This window comes from Mytilus californianus, unplaced genomic scaffold, assembly GCF_021869535.1.
Source record: "Mytilus californianus isolate M0D057914Y unplaced genomic scaffold, xbMytCali1.0.p SCAF_2, whole genome shotgun sequence".
NCBI lineage: Eukaryota > Metazoa > Mollusca > Bivalvia > Mytilida > Mytilidae > Mytilus > Mytilus californianus.
The window spans coordinates 104,614,332-104,635,213 of NW_026262668.1; the positions used below are offsets into that span (position 1 = coordinate 104,614,332).

General features: G+C 33.2%; 1 protein-coding gene across 2 annotated transcripts; it reads right to left on the reverse strand.

The window, feature by feature from the left end:
- Positions 1-366: 366 nt before the first annotated feature.
- On the reverse strand, positions 367-20,659 carry LOC127730652 (uncharacterized). Of its 2 annotated transcripts, none has more exons than XM_052239152.1 (6): positions 19,937-20,659; positions 18,886-18,991; positions 16,690-16,815; positions 15,779-15,913; positions 2,498-2,597; positions 367-1,331 (listed from the first exon to the last, which is right to left on the reverse strand). In XM_052239152.1, exons 1-6 carry the CDS (start codon positions 20,390-20,392, stop codon positions 503-505), a joined length of 1,752 nt encoding a protein of 583 aa, XP_052095112.1. In that variant the 5' UTR covers positions 20,393-20,659; the 3' UTR covers positions 367-502. The 2 variants fall into 2 exon arrangements, with proteins under 2 accessions (XP_052095112.1, XP_052095111.1); XM_052239151.1 differs by having other exon boundaries at positions 18,886-18,994.
- Between the last annotated feature and the right edge of the window lie 223 nt (positions 20,660-20,882).

Below are 20,882 nucleotides of genomic sequence, written 5' to 3' on the forward strand. Positions count from 1 at the left end.
GTTTACTCTTGAAAACCATATTATTGGCTATGAAAAACAAGCTAAAAATTTTGTCGAAACCTTTTCAAAATGACCCGAAATTTCTTTTGAACATGGTAACAGGAGCGACAAAATGTTGCACCACCTATCAAAAAGTGTTTCAATATATTCGGACGACGACGCCAACGTCATACCAATATACGACCGCAAAATTTTTTTGCGGTCATATAAAAAGTTTACTATGAGGACAAAGGACAATGCCAGACAACGAGGATGGACACCTAGTGTGGCAATAGCTCACCTGGCCGTCTGGTATAAAATGATATCCTTCTTTTGGTCACATTTTAGAAGCTTTTGTCATAAAAACATTTGAATAATTAACAAAACTTTGAATTCCATTATATGATATACAATTAGTGTCATTTAAGCATTATTATATTTATATGGACACAAGAAAATGCTATAAAGTTTTTTAAAAAAACACAATATAAGAATACTGTGCATCTTTCTAATTTTTAAGCATTTATTGATTACCAATGTCTCTATTTAAAGCTTCATATTCTTGTTCTAAATTTTTTTCAAAATTGTTATCTTGTGTTGAGCTAAATTCAGGATGCTGTATCCTTTCTTGTCCAAACAATAAACCATTTTCATGTTCAGATGATCTGACCTGCTGATCTAAATTTTGGTTTAATTGCTCCGATGGAATACTAGTCCTGATATTTCGATAACTATCTAGATTTGGTTGATTTAAAAAATCAACATTTAATGCCTCATATTCTTGTTCACAATTTTTCTCAACATTTTCTCCCACATCTGATGTAGGTTGACCCAGTACATGCCCACCAGAAATCAAAAGACGGTCCAGAGATGACTGTTGATCTTCTTCAACAACAAAATGCCCTGTAGAATTAGGCCTGAAAAATTTATCGGTTGGGTTTTCATGATGGTCTTCTACTATTCCTGTATTCCTTAAACTGATATTCTGATCTGTACTCTTTGAATGTGCCTGTATATTGTGTCCTTGTGAAAGTGGTGTGTCATCATTAGAAGGTACATTGTTCGCAGATACTGATGTTTTTTTTTCATCTGGATCCTTCACACTTTCGTCATTTTTAGAATCACCACTCAAATGAATATGGACTTCTTTAACCATACTAAATTTATATTCAGATCGGTTTAAATTATTAATCATTGTTTTATTTCCTCCCTCTGCTCCTCTTGGGGAGCTTTCATCTACTTCTTCATTGTTCAATTGGCTGTTAATAGAGCTGTCACTTGAATCTATATTCAGCTGCTTGTGCTTATAACCTGTAGGCATTTCTTGTGGATTCTTATCTGTTTGTTGTGTTCTGAAAATAAATGTTGAATAAGTTTTCTATTACCTGCAGTTTATCTTTCTTTTAATGGTCCCACCAATTGCACATATTCATAATAAATTAGTTAAACCCACACCCTTTTTACAAACAAACAAACAATTTTGTTCTTTAATCATTCTTTATCATTTTAATAAAGACATCTGACATAGTTAGCTAGAAATACCTTCTGTAAATTTAGGCATCCAAAACATTCCTATACCTCAAAAGTGAACATCCACTTTAAAAGAACCACACACCCCATTAGTTTAACACCCCCAAAAATTGGTTCCAAATGAGACAACATTGTTTTTGTCAGATTCATGACTTATTTACTACTCATACCAATGGGATGCTGGAAGATACATTTTTTTATAGTTTGTTCTCATGTTGTGCTGTTACACTACTGTCCTAGGTTTTGAACTACTAGAAATAAAAAATACCAAGTAAAGTATTTGTGAATGAACTCACAATGAGCAACCCTTGCCCCACAATACTATTTGTATAGTTAACATGATTAAGTCTGTAAAATTTAAAAAAATAAAAAAGGTAGCAAAAACAAGCTGTCCCTTTTAACATGTAGGACAGGGATACTTTAACTTTATGCAAATCCTCAGGTAGAGTTCTACTACTGTGTGAAGTTTTATCAATATCTGTTTAGTTGTTTAGGAGAAATTGTGCCTTTGAGAGACTATAACCACATATAACAATATTGAGGTAAATAAATTCTATCATCTCCCCTTTAATATGTACAAAAAGGATAATATTCCTTCATGCACATACAGGTAGTTATCAATAACTGTGTAAAGTTTCAATAAAAGAAATCTAACTGTTTAGAAGTTGTGCTATGAGATACTATTATCACATATTACCTTAATGAGGTATCTCCCCTCTTGCATGTTTGAACAGGAATATATTCCTTTATGCACATCATCAGATAGTATTCTGCAACTGTGTAAAGTTTCATCAAAATCTGTCTAGTTGTTTAGGGGAGTTCAGATTATAAGGCACACATGGGAAGACCAACGAACAGACAAAAAGTGATTCCTATAACATTTCCCCCACCCCAAAAAAATATTTAGCAACTTCATCATTTGCAGAGATATATTAACGTTAGGCATGGATATGTAAAAATCTTCTAAAGATAGATGTCGTCACCTTACCTGGGAAATGACTGCTCTCTTGCTGAATCTGAATTCGAACTGTCAGGGTTACTGGTCTGTGTCTCAATTGATGTTTGATTTGGACGCTCATTATATACACCTAAAAAAAAAGTAAAAACAAGGGTACATACTGAAATGTTCAGCCTGCTTTACTTATTATGACATTTTTATGTTAAAAGTCTCTGAGACTGAGGTTTCACTACAGGTATCATAAACATATACCATTATCAACCATCCATAAAAATGATTGTCAATGTCAGGAGAACCCTGTCATATGTACACCTTCAAATCATTCTTTTGACCATAACTGACCTTTTACTAAACAGTATCTGAGAAATCAATTTAATCACATAAAAAAATTATGAGTCTTCCACGACAGAAACATGGAAGTTGGTGACCCAGACTTAGTTAACTGGCTTTACTGATCATGATTAAATTTATGTTGAAAGTCTTTTAGATAAATGTTTTAATATAAGTATTACATAAACTTAATATTACCAATGAACATGAAAATAAGGTCAATGTCAGATGAATCATGCCAGACGGATATGTACACCATGCTATCATTCCATACACAACATATAGTTGACATACTGCTTCAAGAATGAACCCTGCCAGACAGACATGTACACCATACAATCAATCAATACACCAAATATAAACGACCAATTGCTTAAAGTTTGGACTATGCCAGACAGACATGTACTCCATACAATCATTTACACACCAAATATAGTTGACATTTTGCTTAGTTTGAACCCTGCTAAATGGACAGGTACATCATACTGTAACGTGTAACCGGGCGGGGGCGTTTTAATATTTTTATCCTCGGGTTCATACCAGTTTCCTGGGATTTGAAGAGCAATGCAAAAATTCTAAAGTCAAGCAGTTTACCCTATACTACCAAATATAAAACAAATACTACATAAAATGAATTTCAACACCTAACAACCTTACCCGAACCTGTTAAGTTAAAACTGTTTAAAACCCTTTCAGTCTGATACTTGTTAAAACCAAATATATGAAACAAATTTGAACTACCGGTATGTAAACTTTCGTATGAAACCTTATTAAAAAAATATGTCTATAACTGTCTGAACAACAGGCTAGCACTAAGGCATGGTTTATCAGCAAACACTCACTGCAATAGTGAGAGATATGAAATGCAAAACCTTAGCACCAGCCGTGTTTGGACAAGTTGTACCGAACCAACAGTCTCAGCCTATCTATATCCTGTCAGCAGGCTTCTAACACTTCACTTTTTAACTAATCCTGCTGCTTGCTTCAAACTATTTCCTTTCCAACCTTTCTGATCTGCTTCGTTCAATGTCTTTGGTACAAATGACCAAATTACTGAGAAGCTACCCACTATTTATACTAAGAATATACTAAGAATGCCGACCTCGAAGAGAGCACCTAACAACAACTGTACAGGTAAAGCATCTTATAGCAACTACGGGTAAAGTTAATGAATTTCGATGCCGTTTTCAACGATAAGAAGATCAAATGGGTAAATTCCGAGAGAAATAGGAAAATACATAACTGAAGAAATATTATAATATTCATAAACTGTAAATTTGTAACAATACAATCATCCCATAGACCTAATATAGTTGACCTATTGCTAAAACTTTGCAATAAACAATGAAAATGAGGTCATGGTCAGAGGAACCCTCCCAGATGGACATTACACCTTACAATCATCCTTTACACCAAATATAATTGACCTATTGCTTAAAGTATCTCAGATGAGGATGTGACCACAAAAATTTAACCTTGATCACTGATCAATAAAATTAAATCAAGGTCCGGTCTACCCTGTCTAAGGGACATGAAGACCTTGCAAGGATTCAATATACCAAATATAATTATCCTAATGCTCTTAATATGTGTAAATTCATGTGGCAAAAAAACCTATTCTGTTATTTTAAGTAGTTTCTTAAACATGAAAATGAGGTCAAGGACAATGCAAGACAGAAACTTCAGAACATAAGGCATTTTTATACAAGGCATCAAGCACCAAGTTCTTCTACCTTCTGAAATGTAAAACTTTATACAAAAAGTTTACACTGCCTGCCTCTGCACTAATATCATCTGTATTCATTGCATTCTGTGACTCTTATTACAGACGAGATAATAGCAAAAATAGCAAAGTTCTACACACCTAAGAAATTTAAATCTGTCCACAATAAAAATTGAATATCTTCAATCTGAGTGCAAACTATAGAGTTCAATGACAAAACTTACTGAAGTCAACATGTGAAAAAAATGAGAAAAATTAATTCAGATATGTGAAAAATAGGATATCCACATCTCTGATCTGTGTTCAATTACTGTGCAAAGTTTGATAATGAAGAAGGACAACTGTTAGAGTTAAAGATAACACAAAAGGTTAGTGTACCACTTATGCATTTCAGACAGAACAAACAACTAAGTTCCACATATTGGAAACATGAGAAACAAAATAGATAAAGTCTGCCTAAATTACCGGTAGGGTCATTCTGGTAGAGATAAGTGATAAATTTGGAATAATGTTGAAGGAAAACTTTTGGAATTACACATGACACATACTAGGTACCTTCTATAGTATGTCAAAACTGACTATGTTCCACAAATGAAGAACCTGAGAAAAATCAATAAAATCTGTCAAAAATAAAAAGTGCACATCTTCAATCTGAATGTAATCAGTGTACAAAGTTAGAATTATGTTGAAAGAAAACTGCGGGAGTTACAAATGACACAAACATGGCACCCTCTATGTGTTGGGAATAAATGGACGGAGTTTCCCAGTTACCTGTCTTGCCTCTTGCAATGCAGGAAAAAAAGACATTTCTATGCACTCCTGAACACTCCTGAATGAAAAAGAAAATAAATGTGGATAGTGTCCACATGTGGACACAGATGATGCCCCCACTTGCATATCATATAGTTATAAAGGGACATAACTGAAGAACGGTAAAAGTGACGCTACCCAAATTTGAATTTGATCTGAGTTTTGTGGTAATAAGCATTGTGTGTAAGTCTCATAACATTTGGTTGAGGCTAACTTAAGTGGAGAACAGAAACTAAAAATTCAGCAATTTTTCTATTTGTAAACACGCATAACTCTAGAACGGTTGTGTATAAGTTTTATAACGTTTGATTGAGGCAAACTAAATTTAGAAAACTGAAACAAAAAATTTGTACTTGATCTTAGTTTTGAGGTAATGAATATTGTGTATAGGTTTCATAATGTTTGGTTGGGGCAAACTTAAGTTACAGAATGGAAACTAAAAATTCTGCAATCTTTTGATTTATAAAGGGGCATAACTCAATAATGGTTAAATTGACACTACCCAAATCCAACTTGATCTGTGTTTTATCAGTGGAAGTCAAAATGAAACATTGCATTGTATAAAGCATTGATTGTAGTTGATTCAACTATAATCATGGACAAAGGAAGATAACTCCAATTTTAAAAATTACTTGATATTTAGAAGAAAATAAAAATTTTGCAATTTTTCCATTTCTAAAGGAGCATAACTCTAGAACAATTAAAGTGAAGCCACCAAAATTCAAACTTGATCTGTGTTTTGTGGTAATAAGCAATGTGTATAAGTTTCATAACATTTGGTTGAGGCAAACTAAAATTAGAGAACGGAAACGAAAAATTCAGCAATTTTTCCATTGTAAAGGGGCATAACTCTAGAACGGTAAATGTGACGCCACCAAAATTCAAACTTGATCTTTGTTTTGTGGTAATAAGCATTGTGTATAAGTTTCATAACATTTGGTTGAGGCAAACTAAAGTTAGAGAATGGAAACATATTTTGGGACGTACGTACAAGGGTAAAACTTAATGCCCCCACTGCTACAGCGGGGGCATAATTATCAAAATACTCAAACAAAATAGGTCAAGGGCATACCTGTAGATGTAATTCCTATTTGGATCACAATAATTAAGGAACCACTTTAGGAGACAGAATGAATGTAGCAAAACATGATCAAAATTTTTTGTGCCCAGGATGATTATCAGTTTGTATTAGAATACTGCAAGTAATTGTGTGTGTGTATGTTCATTTAAAGGGGCATTAGCTGTCAAATTCATGTTCACCAATTTGACTAAAATTTTCATATTTGATCTATAGCATACTAAAATGTATATCCAAATTACAAAATGTCTAAAATAAACAATTAACAATGCATTGACTCCATAATATGTATCAGTTCTCGTGTGTAATTTAGCCTATATGCTATCTAATTAACCATTGAGATGACCTCCGAAAACTGTCAATGGTCATATAACCTGATATAAACATACCGGTAAATGTAAATACCAAGCAAGCACGTACAATTAGATTTTTCTAGGTTTGCTTGATTTCATATTAGAGGTTAAAAAAATATGTCAATCATCGTTCTTACCTCACAGTATAAGAAAGTTTTTTTTGTGGACTGAATCAGTCAACCAAATGGTTCACCCTTGTTTCATTTTCAATGTTGACATTCTTTTCCTTGTAAGGGCATTCAGTACAGTAGCAGGGGCAGATAATAACGTTTTCAAAATGTTTCGTGTTGTTTTCGCAATGTTGTTAATAAGAACATTGTAATTTTGTGATGTTTCTCATAAGAACGTTCACATTTCGCAACTATGATTTAGATGTAGTCACATTGGTGGAAAATACACTGACGTCATAAATCCAGTTGCGCGAATTTAAAAATAAAGTACCTACTAGGAAAAGCGACAATATCACGTGAACTATTTTGTTATATTTATTCATTAATAATGAAGTCAACAGTATTATCTTGAAATGCAAAATAAAATGATTCGCTGAGCACAGCAAGATACGATTGCAGAGGTCTAACCCTGAACAGTTGGGGCAAGTTTGGACACAATATTCAAGCTTGATACTGTCTGAATTTGGATTGTGATCAAATTTTTGACATAATATAGGTTTCTGACACAAAATGAATGTGGTCAGAGATCTTAAAAATTTGAAATGGGAAATTTAATTTACCTAGAATGGTCTGATATCCAAAATCTAACAACATGGTTAGATTCAGCATATAAAAAAACACCAAAAATTTAATTTTAGTTGAAATCAAACAAAGTTTAATTTTAGACCCTTCAAACCTTAATATGGACTAATTTGAAAACAGGGCCCAAAATATAAAATCAAAAAATCAAAAAAAGTTTAATTTTGGACCCTTTCGACCTCAATGTAGACCAATTTAAAAATGGGGCCCAATATCCAAAAAAGTAATATAAGGTTAGAACCCCCCAAAATTAAAGACTTTAAATTAATCCCAGTGAAATTTATTAAAAGATTTGAATTTATTTTCAATTTAAGATTTCTTGCTATTGTGCAATACTGACTGTGTTGTTGCGCAATACCGGCCAATTGAAGATTTCTTGCTATTGCGCAATACTGTATAATTGAAGATTTCTTGCTATTGAGCAATACTGTGCAATTGAAGATTTCTTGTTATTGCGCAATACTGTGCTATTGCGCAATACTGTGCAATTGAAGATTTCTTGCTATTGCGCAATACTTTGTTGTCGCGCTATACTATGCTATTGCTCAATACTGTGCAATTGAAGATTTCTTGCTATTGTGCAATACTGTGCAATTGGAGATTTCTTGCTATTGCGCAATACTGTGCAATTGAAGATTTCTTGCTATTGTCCAATACTGTGGTATTGAACAATACTGTGCTATTACGCAATACTGTGCAATTGAAGATTTCTTGCTATTGCGCAATACTGTGCTATTGTGCAATACTTTGTTGTTGCGCAATACTATGCTATTGCTCAATACTGTGCAATTGAAGATTTCTTGCTATTGCGCAATACTGTGCAATTGAAGATTTCTTGCTATTGGGCAATACTGTGCAATTGAAGATTTCTTGCTATTGCCCAATACTGTGCAATTGCTCAATACTGTGCTATTGTGCAATACTGTGCTATTGCGCATTACTGTGCAATTGAAGATTTCTTACTATTGCCAATACTGTGTAATTGAAGATTTCTTGCTATTGTGCAATACTGTGCAATTTAAGATGTCTTGCTATTGGGCAATACTGTGCAATTGAAGATTTCTTGCTATTGCGCAATACTGGCCAATTATTTCTTGCTATTGTCCAATACTGTGGTATTGAACAATACTGTGCTATTGAAGATTTCTTGCTATTGCGCAATACTGTGCTATTGCACAATACTGTGCAATTGAAGATTTATTGTTATTGTGCAATACTGTGCTATTGTGCAATACTTTGTTGTTGCGCAATACTATGATATTGTGCAATACTATGCTATTGTGCAATACTGTGCAATTGAATTTTTTTGCTATAGTGCAATACTGTGCAATTGAAGATTTCTTGCTTTTTCCCAATACAGTGCAATTGAAGATTTCTTGCTATTGCACAATACTGTGCTATTGCTCAATACTGTGCTATTGTGCAATACTGTGCTATTGTGCAATACTGTGCTATTGCGCAATACTGTGCAATTGAAGATTTCTTGCTATTGCGCAATACTTTGTTGTCGCGCTATACTATGCTATTGCTCAATACTGTGCAATTGAAGATTTCTTGCTATTGTGCAATACTGTGCAATTGGAGATTTCTTGCTATTGCGCAATACTGTGCAATTGAAGATTTCTTGCTATTGTCTAATACTGTGGTATTGAACAATACTGTGCTATTACGCAATACTGTGCAATTGAAGATTTCTTGCTATTGAGCAATACTGTGCTATTGTGCAATACTTTGTTGTTGCGCAATACTATGATATTGCTCAATACTGTGCAATTGAAGATTTCTTGCTATTGCGCAATACTGTGCAATTGAAGATTTCTTGCTATTGCGCAATACTGTGCAATTGCTCAATACTGTGCTATTGTGCAAAACTGTGCTATTGCGCATTACTGTGCAATTGAAGATTTCTTACTATTGCCAATACTGTGTAATTGAAGATTTCTTGCTATTGTGCAATACTGTGCAATTTAAGATGTCTTGCTATTGGGCAATACTGTGCAATTGAAGATTTCTTGCTATTGCGCAATACTGGCCAATTGAAGATTTCTTGCTATTGTCCAATACTGTGGTATTGAACAATACTGTGCTATTGAAGATTTCTTGCTATTGCGCAATACTGTGCTATTGCACAATACTGTGCAATTGAAGATTTATTGTTATTGTGCAATACTGTGCTATTGTGCAATACTTTGTTGTTGCGCAATACTATGATATTGTGCAATACTATGCTATTGTGCAATACTGTGCAATTGAATTTTTTTGCTATAGTGCAATACTGTGCAATTGAAGATTTCTTGCTTTTTCCCAATACAGTGCAATTGAAGATTTCTTGCTATTGCACAATACTGTGCTATTGCTCAATACTGTGCTATTGTGCAATACTGTGCTATTGTGCAATACTGTGCTATTGCGCAATACTGTGCAATTGAAGATTTCTTGCTATTGCGCAATACTTTGTTGTCGCGCTATACTATGCTATTGCTCAATACTGTGCAATTGAAGATTTCTTGCTATTGTGCAATACTGTGCAATTGGAGATTTCTTACTATTGCCAATACTGTGTAATTGAAGATTTCTTGCTATTGTGCAATACTGTGCAATTTAAGATGTCTTGCTATTGGGCAATACTGTGCAATTGAAGATTTCTTGCTATTACGCAATACTGGCCAATTGAAGATTTCTTGCTATTGTCCAATACTGTGGTATTGAACAATACTGTGCTATTGAAGATTTCTTGCTATTGCGCAATACTGTGCTATTGCACAATACTGTGCAATTGAAGATTTATTGTTATTGTGCAATACTGTGCTATTGTGCAATACTTTGTTGTTGCGCAATACTATGATATTGTGCAATACTATGCTATTGTGCAATACTGTGCAATTGAATTTTTTTGCTATAGTGCAATACTGTGCAATTGAAGATTTCTTGCTTTTTCCCAATACAGTGCAATTGAAGATTTCTTGCTATTGCACAATACTGTGCTATTGCTCAATACTGTGCTATTGTGCAATACTGTGCTATTGTGCAATACTGTGCTATTGCGCAATACTGTGCAATTGAAGATTTCTTGCTATTGCGCAATACTTTGTTGTCGCGCTATACTATGCTATTGCTCAATACTGTGCAATTGAAGATTTCTTGCTATTGTGCAATACTGTGCAATTGGAGATTTCTTGCTATTGCGCAATACTGTGCAATTGAAGATTTCTTGCTATTGTCCAATACTGTGGTATTGAACAATACTGTGCTATTACGCAATACTGTGCAATTGAAGATTTCTTGCTATTGAGCAATACTGTGCTATTGTGCAATACTTTGTTGTTGCGCAATACTATGATATTGCTCAATACTGTGCAATTGAAGATTTCTTGCTATTGCGCAATACTGTGCAATTGAAGATTTCTTGCTATTGCGCAATACTGTGCAATTGCTCAATACTGTGCTATTGTGCAAAACTGTGCTATTGCGCATTACTGTGCAATTGAAGATTTCTTACTATTGCCAATACTGTGTAATTGAAGATTTCTTGCTATTGTGCAATACTGTGCAATTTAAGATGTCTTGCTATTGGGCAATACTGTGCAATTGAAGATTTCTTGCTATTGCGCAATACTGGCCAATTGAAGATTTCTTGCTATTGTCCAATACTGTGGTATTGAACAATACTGTGCTATTGAAGATTTCTTGCTATTGCGCAATACTGTGCTATTGCACAATACTGTGCAATTGAAGATTTATTGTTATTGTGCAATACTGTGCTATTGTGCAATACTTTGTTGTTGCGCAATACTATGATATTGTGCAATACTATGCTATTGTGCAATACTGTGCAATTGATTTTTTTTGCTATAGCGCAATACTGTGCAATTGAAGATTTCTTGCTTTTTCCCAATACAGTGCAATTGAAGATTTCTTGCTATTGCACAATACTGTGCTATTGCTCAATACTGTGCTATTGTGCAATACTGTGCTATTGCGCATTACTGTGTAATTGAAGATTTCTTGCTATTGCGCAATACTGTGCAATTGAAGATTTCTTGCTATTGTGCAATACTGTGCAATTGAATTTTCTTGCTATAGCGCAATACTGTGCAATTGAAGATTTCTTGCTATTGCCCAATACAGTGCAATTGAAGATTTCTTGCTATTGCACAATACTGTGCTATTGCTCAATACTGTGCTATTGTGCAATACTGTGCTATTGCGCATTACTGTGCAATTGAAGATTTCTTACTATTGCGCAATACTGTGTTATTGAAGATTTCTTGCTATTGCTCAATACTGTGCAATTGAAGATTTCTTGCTATTGTGCAATACTCTGCAATTGAAGATTTCTTGCAATTGCGCAATACTGTGCAATTGAAGATTTCTTGCTATTGTGCAATACTGTGCAATTGAAGATTTCTTGCAATTGCGCAATACTGTGCAATTGAAGATTTCTTGCTATTGCCAATTACAGTGCAATTGAAGATTTCTTGCTATTGTGCAATACTGTGCAATTGAATTTTCTTGCTATAGCGCAATACTGTGCAATTGAAGATTTTTTGCTATTGCCCAATATAGTGCAATTGAAGATTTCTCGCTATTGCACAATACTGTGCTATTGCTCAATACTGTGCTATTGTGCAATACTGTGCTATTGCGCATTACTGTGCAATTGAAGATTTCTTACTATTGCGCAATACTGTGTTATTGAAGATTTCTTGCTATTGCGAAATACTGTGCAATTGAAGATTTCTTGCTATTGTGCAATACTCTGCAATTGAAGATTTCTTGCAATTGCGCAATACTGTGCAATTGAAGATTTCTTGCTATTGTGCAATACTCTGCAATTGAAGATTTCTTGCAATTGCGCAATACTGTGCAATTGAAGATTTCTTGCTATTGCCAATTACAGTGCAATTGAAGATTTCTTGCTATTGCGCAATACTTTGTTGTTGTGCAATACTATGCTTTTGCTCAATACTGTGCAATTGAAGATTTCTTGTTTTTGTGCAATACTGTGCAATTGGAGATTTCTTGCTATTGCGCAATACTGTGCAATTGAAGATTTCTTGCTATTGCACAATACTGTTTGTCCGTCCATTGGTAAAATTCATTGAGATCCATTCACTAAACTAAAGTTATTGTCCAGAAACCAAATGTGTCTTCGGAAAACGCCGACACCATAGCATGATTTTTTTTTTATTTCATATAGGAAATGAATAAAAAGATATGTAGATAATAATATGTCAATTACATGGAAACCCAACTACACAAAAAACCAAAAAAGTAATTTAGATATCAACGTACTGCCTTTATCAATATGTAGTATCTATTTCATTTGGCAAAATCTAAATCGTATGTAGAATTGTCATTGTACGGATATTTAAAAGAGACTATCCAGAAAATAACAAAATAACATAATAGATATAGACAACGCCTAATACTGTTCCTGACTATTGAAAAGTTTCTGAGTTAAACAGCTTTTTTTTTAAATCTAACACGGTGACAGTGGAATGTATATGTGTATGAAGAAGAATTGTCAGATAAAAAGACACAGTTATAAAAAACCATGTATGATAGATAAAAATCAAGAATGCACCCGTTCACGTGCTAGGCATATCCCCTCTTGTACATATTGAGAGAAAAAAAATCGAAGTGTCTTTAACGGGAATTAGGTATCTTACAGATCAGAAAAGTGTTCACACGTTAAAACTCATTGATACCAAGCTGCTGACCCAATATACCCAATATTAAGTCATTCTGTATGGTAGTTTCTGAGAAAAGTAACAAAAATATTTGAAGACCGGACGGACGGACAAACAAGGTGGTTGTAATATTGATCCACTCCTAGAGTGGAGTTAGTGGAGGTATAATACAGAAAAGTAAGTAAATAATGATGTGTATCGTAATGAAGTACATTACCCTGAAGAAAAGCTTATGTAACTTATATATTGATATAGAAATCATGCATTTTCATGCTCTAATACCGGCTGCTTCACTTCCTATGAAATGTTATACTACAACCTAATGGACTTATTAATGAGTTAATTATGACATGAATTTGCACGAAAAAGTTCTAAATATTCAAAGTTTCAACATGCATGTTTAGAGCAGTTTCTAAGCTAACCCGAGTTAATGTGGGTATGGTTGTGCGTACATATAATGCCTATAGACACAAATTTAATACCCATGCTCTCATATTCTGATTTTTTTATGGAAAATTTGTCAACGAAATAATCATATGTATGGTTAATGACATGCATATCTTTTATTTTGACCATTCTGTACAATGTAGCATGACTTCAAATTAATCGAAGGCTAGGAATTCAAAATTATCAATGGGTTATCAATTTTGTTGATTGGTATATATGAAAAGGAAACCATAAATTCATGATCTCAACAGACTTATATTTTACTTTAGGCTGCTATGCATGCAGAATTTGTTAGAACCACGAAATCAAGTGTCCACAGATATTCTGTTTATTCTCAATCCACGTAACTAAATTAATGTTCACTACACCAATTTTTCAACGAGGAACATTTCAGTTGATTTATATCTTTGTCTCTCTTTGCAACTAAAGTTTGAATGTAAAAGAAAAGGACTTTGAACTGAGATGATAAACCCCTTGTTTGATAGATTCAACGGACAAAGAAGTGCACTGAAACATACAGGAAACGTAAAAAAGGTTTAAATTGGGCTGTTAGTTTTCTCGTTTGAAATGTTTCACTTTTTTCATGTTGGGGCCTCTTATAGCTGACTATACGGTGTGGGTTTTTCATTGTTGAAGGCTGTATGGGGACATTTTGATGCTTTTATCTTCGTTATTTGAACTATGGTGGACAGTTGTCTCATTGGCAATCATATCAAATGTCCTTATTTTTATATTATCCCACTTGCTTTATATTTTGTTCACATTTTGTCATGTTGGGCATGGCCTTTTGAATAACTATGCTTAAGCTGTGTTGTCTACATGAAACAATTCAGGACTAATGTCGGACAGAGATTAAAATTATTTCTTATATCAGATTTATCTTTTTTGTTTCAGTACACTTCTCTAAGTAATTTTCTAGATTACTTTTAAAGATGCTATTTTTTGGATTATGAATAAGTTTCTGTCCAAGTTTCTCAACATTTCATAAAGGTTTTGGCAAATATTTTATGCTATTTTACGAGTTACCATGGTTACCAGCTTTATAAATTTTGATGATTAATATCGTTGCTTTGGGGGAAAAAACCCTTGGCTATACCACAGAACTTGACAGCGTAGTTGTGTACGATGGATATGATTGCACGATGTTGTTGTGATTAAAACTTATTTCAAAGGAATCTAGCGCCATATTGGCAAACACAAGCACATGGACCCCTATTTTTTTCTTTTGCATTCAATCAATTACTGTTTCAAGAACGCTCCGCCAAAATTTTAGGAAAAAATCAACGTTAGATTTTTTCTACACTTCGTTTTAGACGCAAAAATATTGTCAGCTTTTTTATTTCGCTTACAGTAATATAAATTCAGGATATAATCATTGAGTTTAACCTCAAATTTGTTACAGCAGGTTAATGCCATTGACCATGGGAGCATTTTACAAAAAACCCGGTTAAAATATGACTGTTTGTTCAACAGTATTGCTACTTTCCGTAAAAGTCCTTAATTATGAAATTTCAGGGTTTTTCCTTCAAATATGCAAATTACGAACCAAAATATCTCGAAAAAGTAAGTCATATTTGTCTTTGCATATCTCAAAAGTACACATTGAAATTGACCTATCAAAATTTCAAGAAAAAATCAACGAGGGATCTCTACTGTATTGTATGCCCTTAATAGCTGAAAACGCCTAGTACATGCGTAACCCATCTCTAGTGAAGAGGTTAAATTGAAGGTCACATGTATAGAGATTCAATGATGTTAAATTATTGTCTAACTAGTCAATATTACATCAGTGATGTTTTTGAGCTTATTTCGAGAGAATTTGGCCAAACTGACTGCTTATAACGAAATACTATTTCAGAATCCAGCTTTAATTAATGCTTGAAATAAAAAGAATCATATTTTAAATTTTTGTCTAAATTGTAGCCCTTTGATGAAAGAAATTGAAGTTTTAATTTTCTCCTTTTCAAATGCTCGTCTAAAGTCATTAGAACCCTAAAGAAAGAATATTGAACAAAAGTTGGATTGCTGAGTATAAACCCGTCAAAGATGTAAGGGTCTTTTAATGTGGCAAAGGATTATTTTTATTTCATGTACCTCTTTCAGGCAGTTTCAATAAAGCAAAAAATACCTAAGCTTTCTTTGACAATATCTGCAGATTCAGTAAGTTCAGCACTCTCTAGTAAATGTATCAACCCTCTTACAGTCACCTCTTCTTTATTGCACAAAATATCAAGAATTTCTTCTCCAGGATTGCTCTTGTTTCCTACAACAGTTAAAAAAAGGCTCTATAGAGCCTGTATTGCTGATTGGAACTTGATTTTATAGCTATCAATGGCCACACTTTAACTCTATTAAACCTATTTTAATGTGCAGAAGCATTTGCAAGCCCATTATACTAGATATTTACAAATTAATTCATTGTACTACAAATTGATCCTAACTAAGGGAAAAGTATCTAAGCAGGCTAAAACATACATCTCCTGTTTATTTACAAAAGTCATTTTGATAAAGGACAGGCAAAAAAGACATTCTAGTGCCGGTACTAGAATTGCATTTTATTGGTGTGTGTGGTGGGATTGTTGATCTATATTCAACTTTGGAGCAATATTTTTTTTTCAAATTATTACATTCCTTCAGAAAAACGCAACTATTAATTTTTCACAATTATTGGTTCATGTATTTTGCTTCATGTTCATATGCTATACAATTTAAAACTTGATGTACTAAGGATAAAGCTTGGCCTGGTTACTTCAGGATATCCTGAAAACAAATTGTTGAGGTCCTGAAATATTTCAGGATATTTTGGAATAGAATTATGGATGTCCCGACATATTTCAGGATGTCCTCATTGATATCCTGAATTCAAATTTTGGAGGTCCTGAAAAATTCAGAAGCCCCTTAAATACAATAACTTTGACTAAACTGCACCACTTAAACAATTCCATTCAAGATCTAGAGTATATGATCTATATTTGTTTTTTAAATTGAAGTAGAACAATCATTCTATTCTTTGAACCATATACTATTTTATCAACCTACTGAGTTCTCTTACTGCTTTCCTGCTCAGTGATATAACATCTGCCAATTTTTTCCAGTTGTCTTCTTTATTAAGCTCTGCAGCCCATTTCAAGAATACCACATTTGGAACATCTTCCAACAATGTGTCTATAAAATTCAAAAATAAAATTTGTTTTTTTCGTCTCAGTCTCTACTTAAAATTTGTAACAATTCCAATTTGAACAGCAATATGCAGTAGTAATTTTGTGCATTTTTATCGCTATGCTGTGTTTAATTAATTGCTGGCAAGAGAACAAACTCAAGATTAAAATTTCTGAGAACTATAAGCTCTTAAATGCAAATGTGGTGGGTAAATGTGAACCCTGTCTGACGGACATGTACAGTAACAACTTTCAAGGATTCCATATACCAAATATAATTATCCTATTACTCATAATAAGGGAGTATTCCACATGACAAAAAACTAAACATTTTTTTCAAACAGTCGCTGAACCATTAAAATGAGGTCAAGGACAGCCTGAAACTTCAGAACGTAAGGTATCTGAGTGCAAGGTATGAAGCTTCCAAGTCTTCTGCCTTCTGAAATATAAAGCTTTATCCAAATAGTTTACATCATCACAGCAGGAAAGAAACAAAACTGTGTAGACTTTGTAATTGTTGAAAATTACTCAATTGTTTAAATAAAATAGAATATAGTGGCCAACTTTTTACTTCTGATGTTGTTTAAAACTTTTCAGTAAAAAAACTTTTGGGTAGGCTTTCATAGATAGATTTAGACAAAATGCAAAATAGTTTGTGCAAATTGAGCCACCATTTAGAAATCAGCTTAAACAAACATAAAATCAATAGGAACAATCTGCCAATATCAACCGTAATTTTTCTTAGTTTTGGGCGGATAAAGTTTTTTCCATTTTCGTAGATTCAAAATTCAAATAGGATTAGTGAAAGTTTGGTAAAATTATATAAAATTTTTTTTTACTTACATGTATATATGGGTAAAGTATTAAGCAACTAAACTCTATACATAATGGGCATTTAATCAACTATACAAAACTGCTTTCATTTAATATATATATGTCTTATGTGCGATCAACCAATTTCTTGCTTTCGTTTAATATATATGTGTCTCATGTGCGATCAACCAATTTCTTGCTTTTGTTTAATATATGTCTCATGTGCGAACAACCCCTTTCTCAGAAAATAATAGTTTGTGTAAAATGTATAAATTCAGCTCTTTTTGTTTTTTCAAGGATAAATATAATAAACGAAGAATTTGGAATGATATGGCCACAGTATGAATTTTTTGTGCAGACAAGATAAGGCAAGATGAACGTACAAACCGCTGAACCATTATTTTTGGTAAGTCTGTGCTTCACTGGTAGGCAATGAAAGCTACAATCCTCTACGTTAATTGCTAAATAGAGAGATCGTATGGAAAATGAGCCCCGATATGTAGCAAATATTCCCCCCAAGAACTCTTTGGTTTACATTTGTATCTTATTAAAATTCAAAGAGTACACCTGAGCTCTGAACTGGGACCAGTTAGGAACCGGTCTCTTTGGTACATTCAAAGACGACCCAAGCTTAACTCTGTGGGAACACAGAAGAAAACCCCAAATATAAGCTAGCGTACAATGTGGGGACATGTTCCATTTTCATCTTGCTATATCCCGCTGGAATTAAAAGATAGTTCTGTGGTTGAAACAAGGATTTGAATAGCGAGTCTTACTATATAATCCTTGGTTTGAAAGAAAGAGGAATTTATAATAATATTTTTTACAAATTCTGACTGTGCAAAGGGAAACAATCTAATTGCATTTGCATTTTGTTGAGCAAAGTCTTATTTGTTAATTATCAGTACTAGCATGACCAGTAATTATTAATCATATCAATATGAAAGGGTCAGGGTGGTTGAAAATTTACATATTACACAACACAAATGGTTATATCTTTGCACTTAAGTACCTAGTAATAGGATGAATATTTGTTACATCAAATTCTCATATTTTATATGGTTGGAAGAATTTAATTTTTTAAAAGTGTATACAAAATGCATTTCTAAATAAACCTACACAATCTAAACTGTCTTTTTAAGTTTGAGCCTACAGTTTTCCTGAATATCCGGCAAATTGGTTCCTTAGGTATTATTATTAGATAGTATGTAATTCTTAACAGAAGTGGTTAAAAATAATGAAATGTATGTAATACAATACCAACCTTCATAAAATGTTACTTGTCTGACTTCAGAAGTTCTTTGAAAAGGCTGAACATTAAAGGCAGCTCTGGTGTATGTGTCTGTTGATTCTTCTCTTATGATAAAGGCCTGCTGTAGAAAAATAGTATCAAGTATGAACTTTTTAAACATTACTACTGTATATTTAGTTTGTAGTTGCTATTGCTTTAAAATGAATGTGTATGATAAGCATAGATTGATACAGCATGGAGACAATATAACTTTATTGACGTTTTCTTTTCAATTTTTGTTGGTGTTCACTTTGGGAGTGTAACTAAATATTTTCCAATTTTGTAAGATAAGCCTTAAGCCATTGAAGGCCATGGTCAATGTATTCTCTAATAATCTATTAAAGTTAAATGTACATGTAGAACCTTTGCATTTGTCATACTTTATTTTAAACTCAAAGGAGTCTTTATTATATAATGTTTATGAAGTTAACCAGCAATTATGTGAAAGGTTTGCTTCAAATATTTAAATATTACTGTCCAAATAGAAATTTTCTCATGTTTGTGAAATTCAAAGATCTTTTTTTTTTTAAGTTTTCCTTTCTGCTTAAAAAAAAAGCTAACTGAAAATTACATTATATTTTGAAAAAGTTGCCTTTTTTTAATATTATATTAAATGAAAATTCAATTTATGAAAATAAGTTAAGAACTTACAAAAAAAAATTAAAGTCAAGTACATGTAAGAACTTGAAAAGTATCTTTTATTGAATTTTGATCATATAGATAAAAATGTTATCAAATCAATGACAAATTAAGAATAAGTAACAGCATGCTAGTTAAATATCTTAGATCCCCCTCTTTCTTGACTAATCTAGTAAAGGAGAGTTTGGGTTTTAGAAATTGTGAGTATAATAAAAATAATCCTAAATTGTGAGTAGAATAAACATAATCCTAAATTGAGAGTAGAATAAAAAATAATCCTGATTAATATTGATATATTTCAACAAGTCCCAGGCCTTTATATCATAGAAACAGTCCATTCAAGTTTTGTTCTGATTTTGAACCTCCAACAACAAATATAAACTACCTGTGAGCCTACATCAGAACGCTGATTAATTGTTGTTCTTTCGTGAATACTGTGTCTCTCAAGTGGATAATTCTGTGCATCTGAGCTTGAAGCAACTGAAGGCCTAACTGTTGCTGAAGGTATTTGATTATGATGTTGTTGAAAATTCTGAATGCTAGTATGTATATGTGGGAAATAATTTCGAGTGTATTGAATAATTTCAAATGCTAAATCATGATTATACTCTTGTAAAACTGTCACAAATGACAAAAATGTTCTTGTCGTTCGACGTCCAAGCGTGTCTATCAGTTTGTCGTTCCCAAGCATATCACCATCCATCTTTGCTGTTGCTTGTATTTGTTGCCTATCAAACACTGTGAGGCCATCAATTACTGGTATGACTGCACAAGGAGTGACATTCGTTCGTAATGCGATGTAAAATTTTCTCAAGATCATTTTTATATCATCGGAACTCATTCTGTATTCTGTATTCTGTAGGTGTCGCTGTCTCTCTTGTAAATTTTGAAGTCTCGCGTGTACGATTTTCACTCTTGTAAACAACTCACTTGTACTTTACTTCACTAGGTTTAATAATATGACAGGATAAAATCCTTACTTTCGTTTTCAACTGGGCCTACTTCGATTCGTCCAACTGGGGTAAGTAGATCTAGAGTCTGTCGAGTTTACTCGACTGACAATCGAACCCCCGAGTTTGACCTTTTGAACCTACCCGAGTTAACTCGACATCAAAATGGTGTCAAGTAGCTCCAGCAAAGAAAAGTATGATACAAATAACTACAAAATACAGCCAGAGAAAGGGGCTGTTAGTGAAATTATTTTTTGTTTTTTTTATTGATTAATGACAAAACCATATCAAGTAATGATAAAACTATCGTCTCGTATTGTGTTTTCGACCGTCTTACGTTTTCGACCTAATTCTACATTCACTTCCCGTATGCTGCGCATG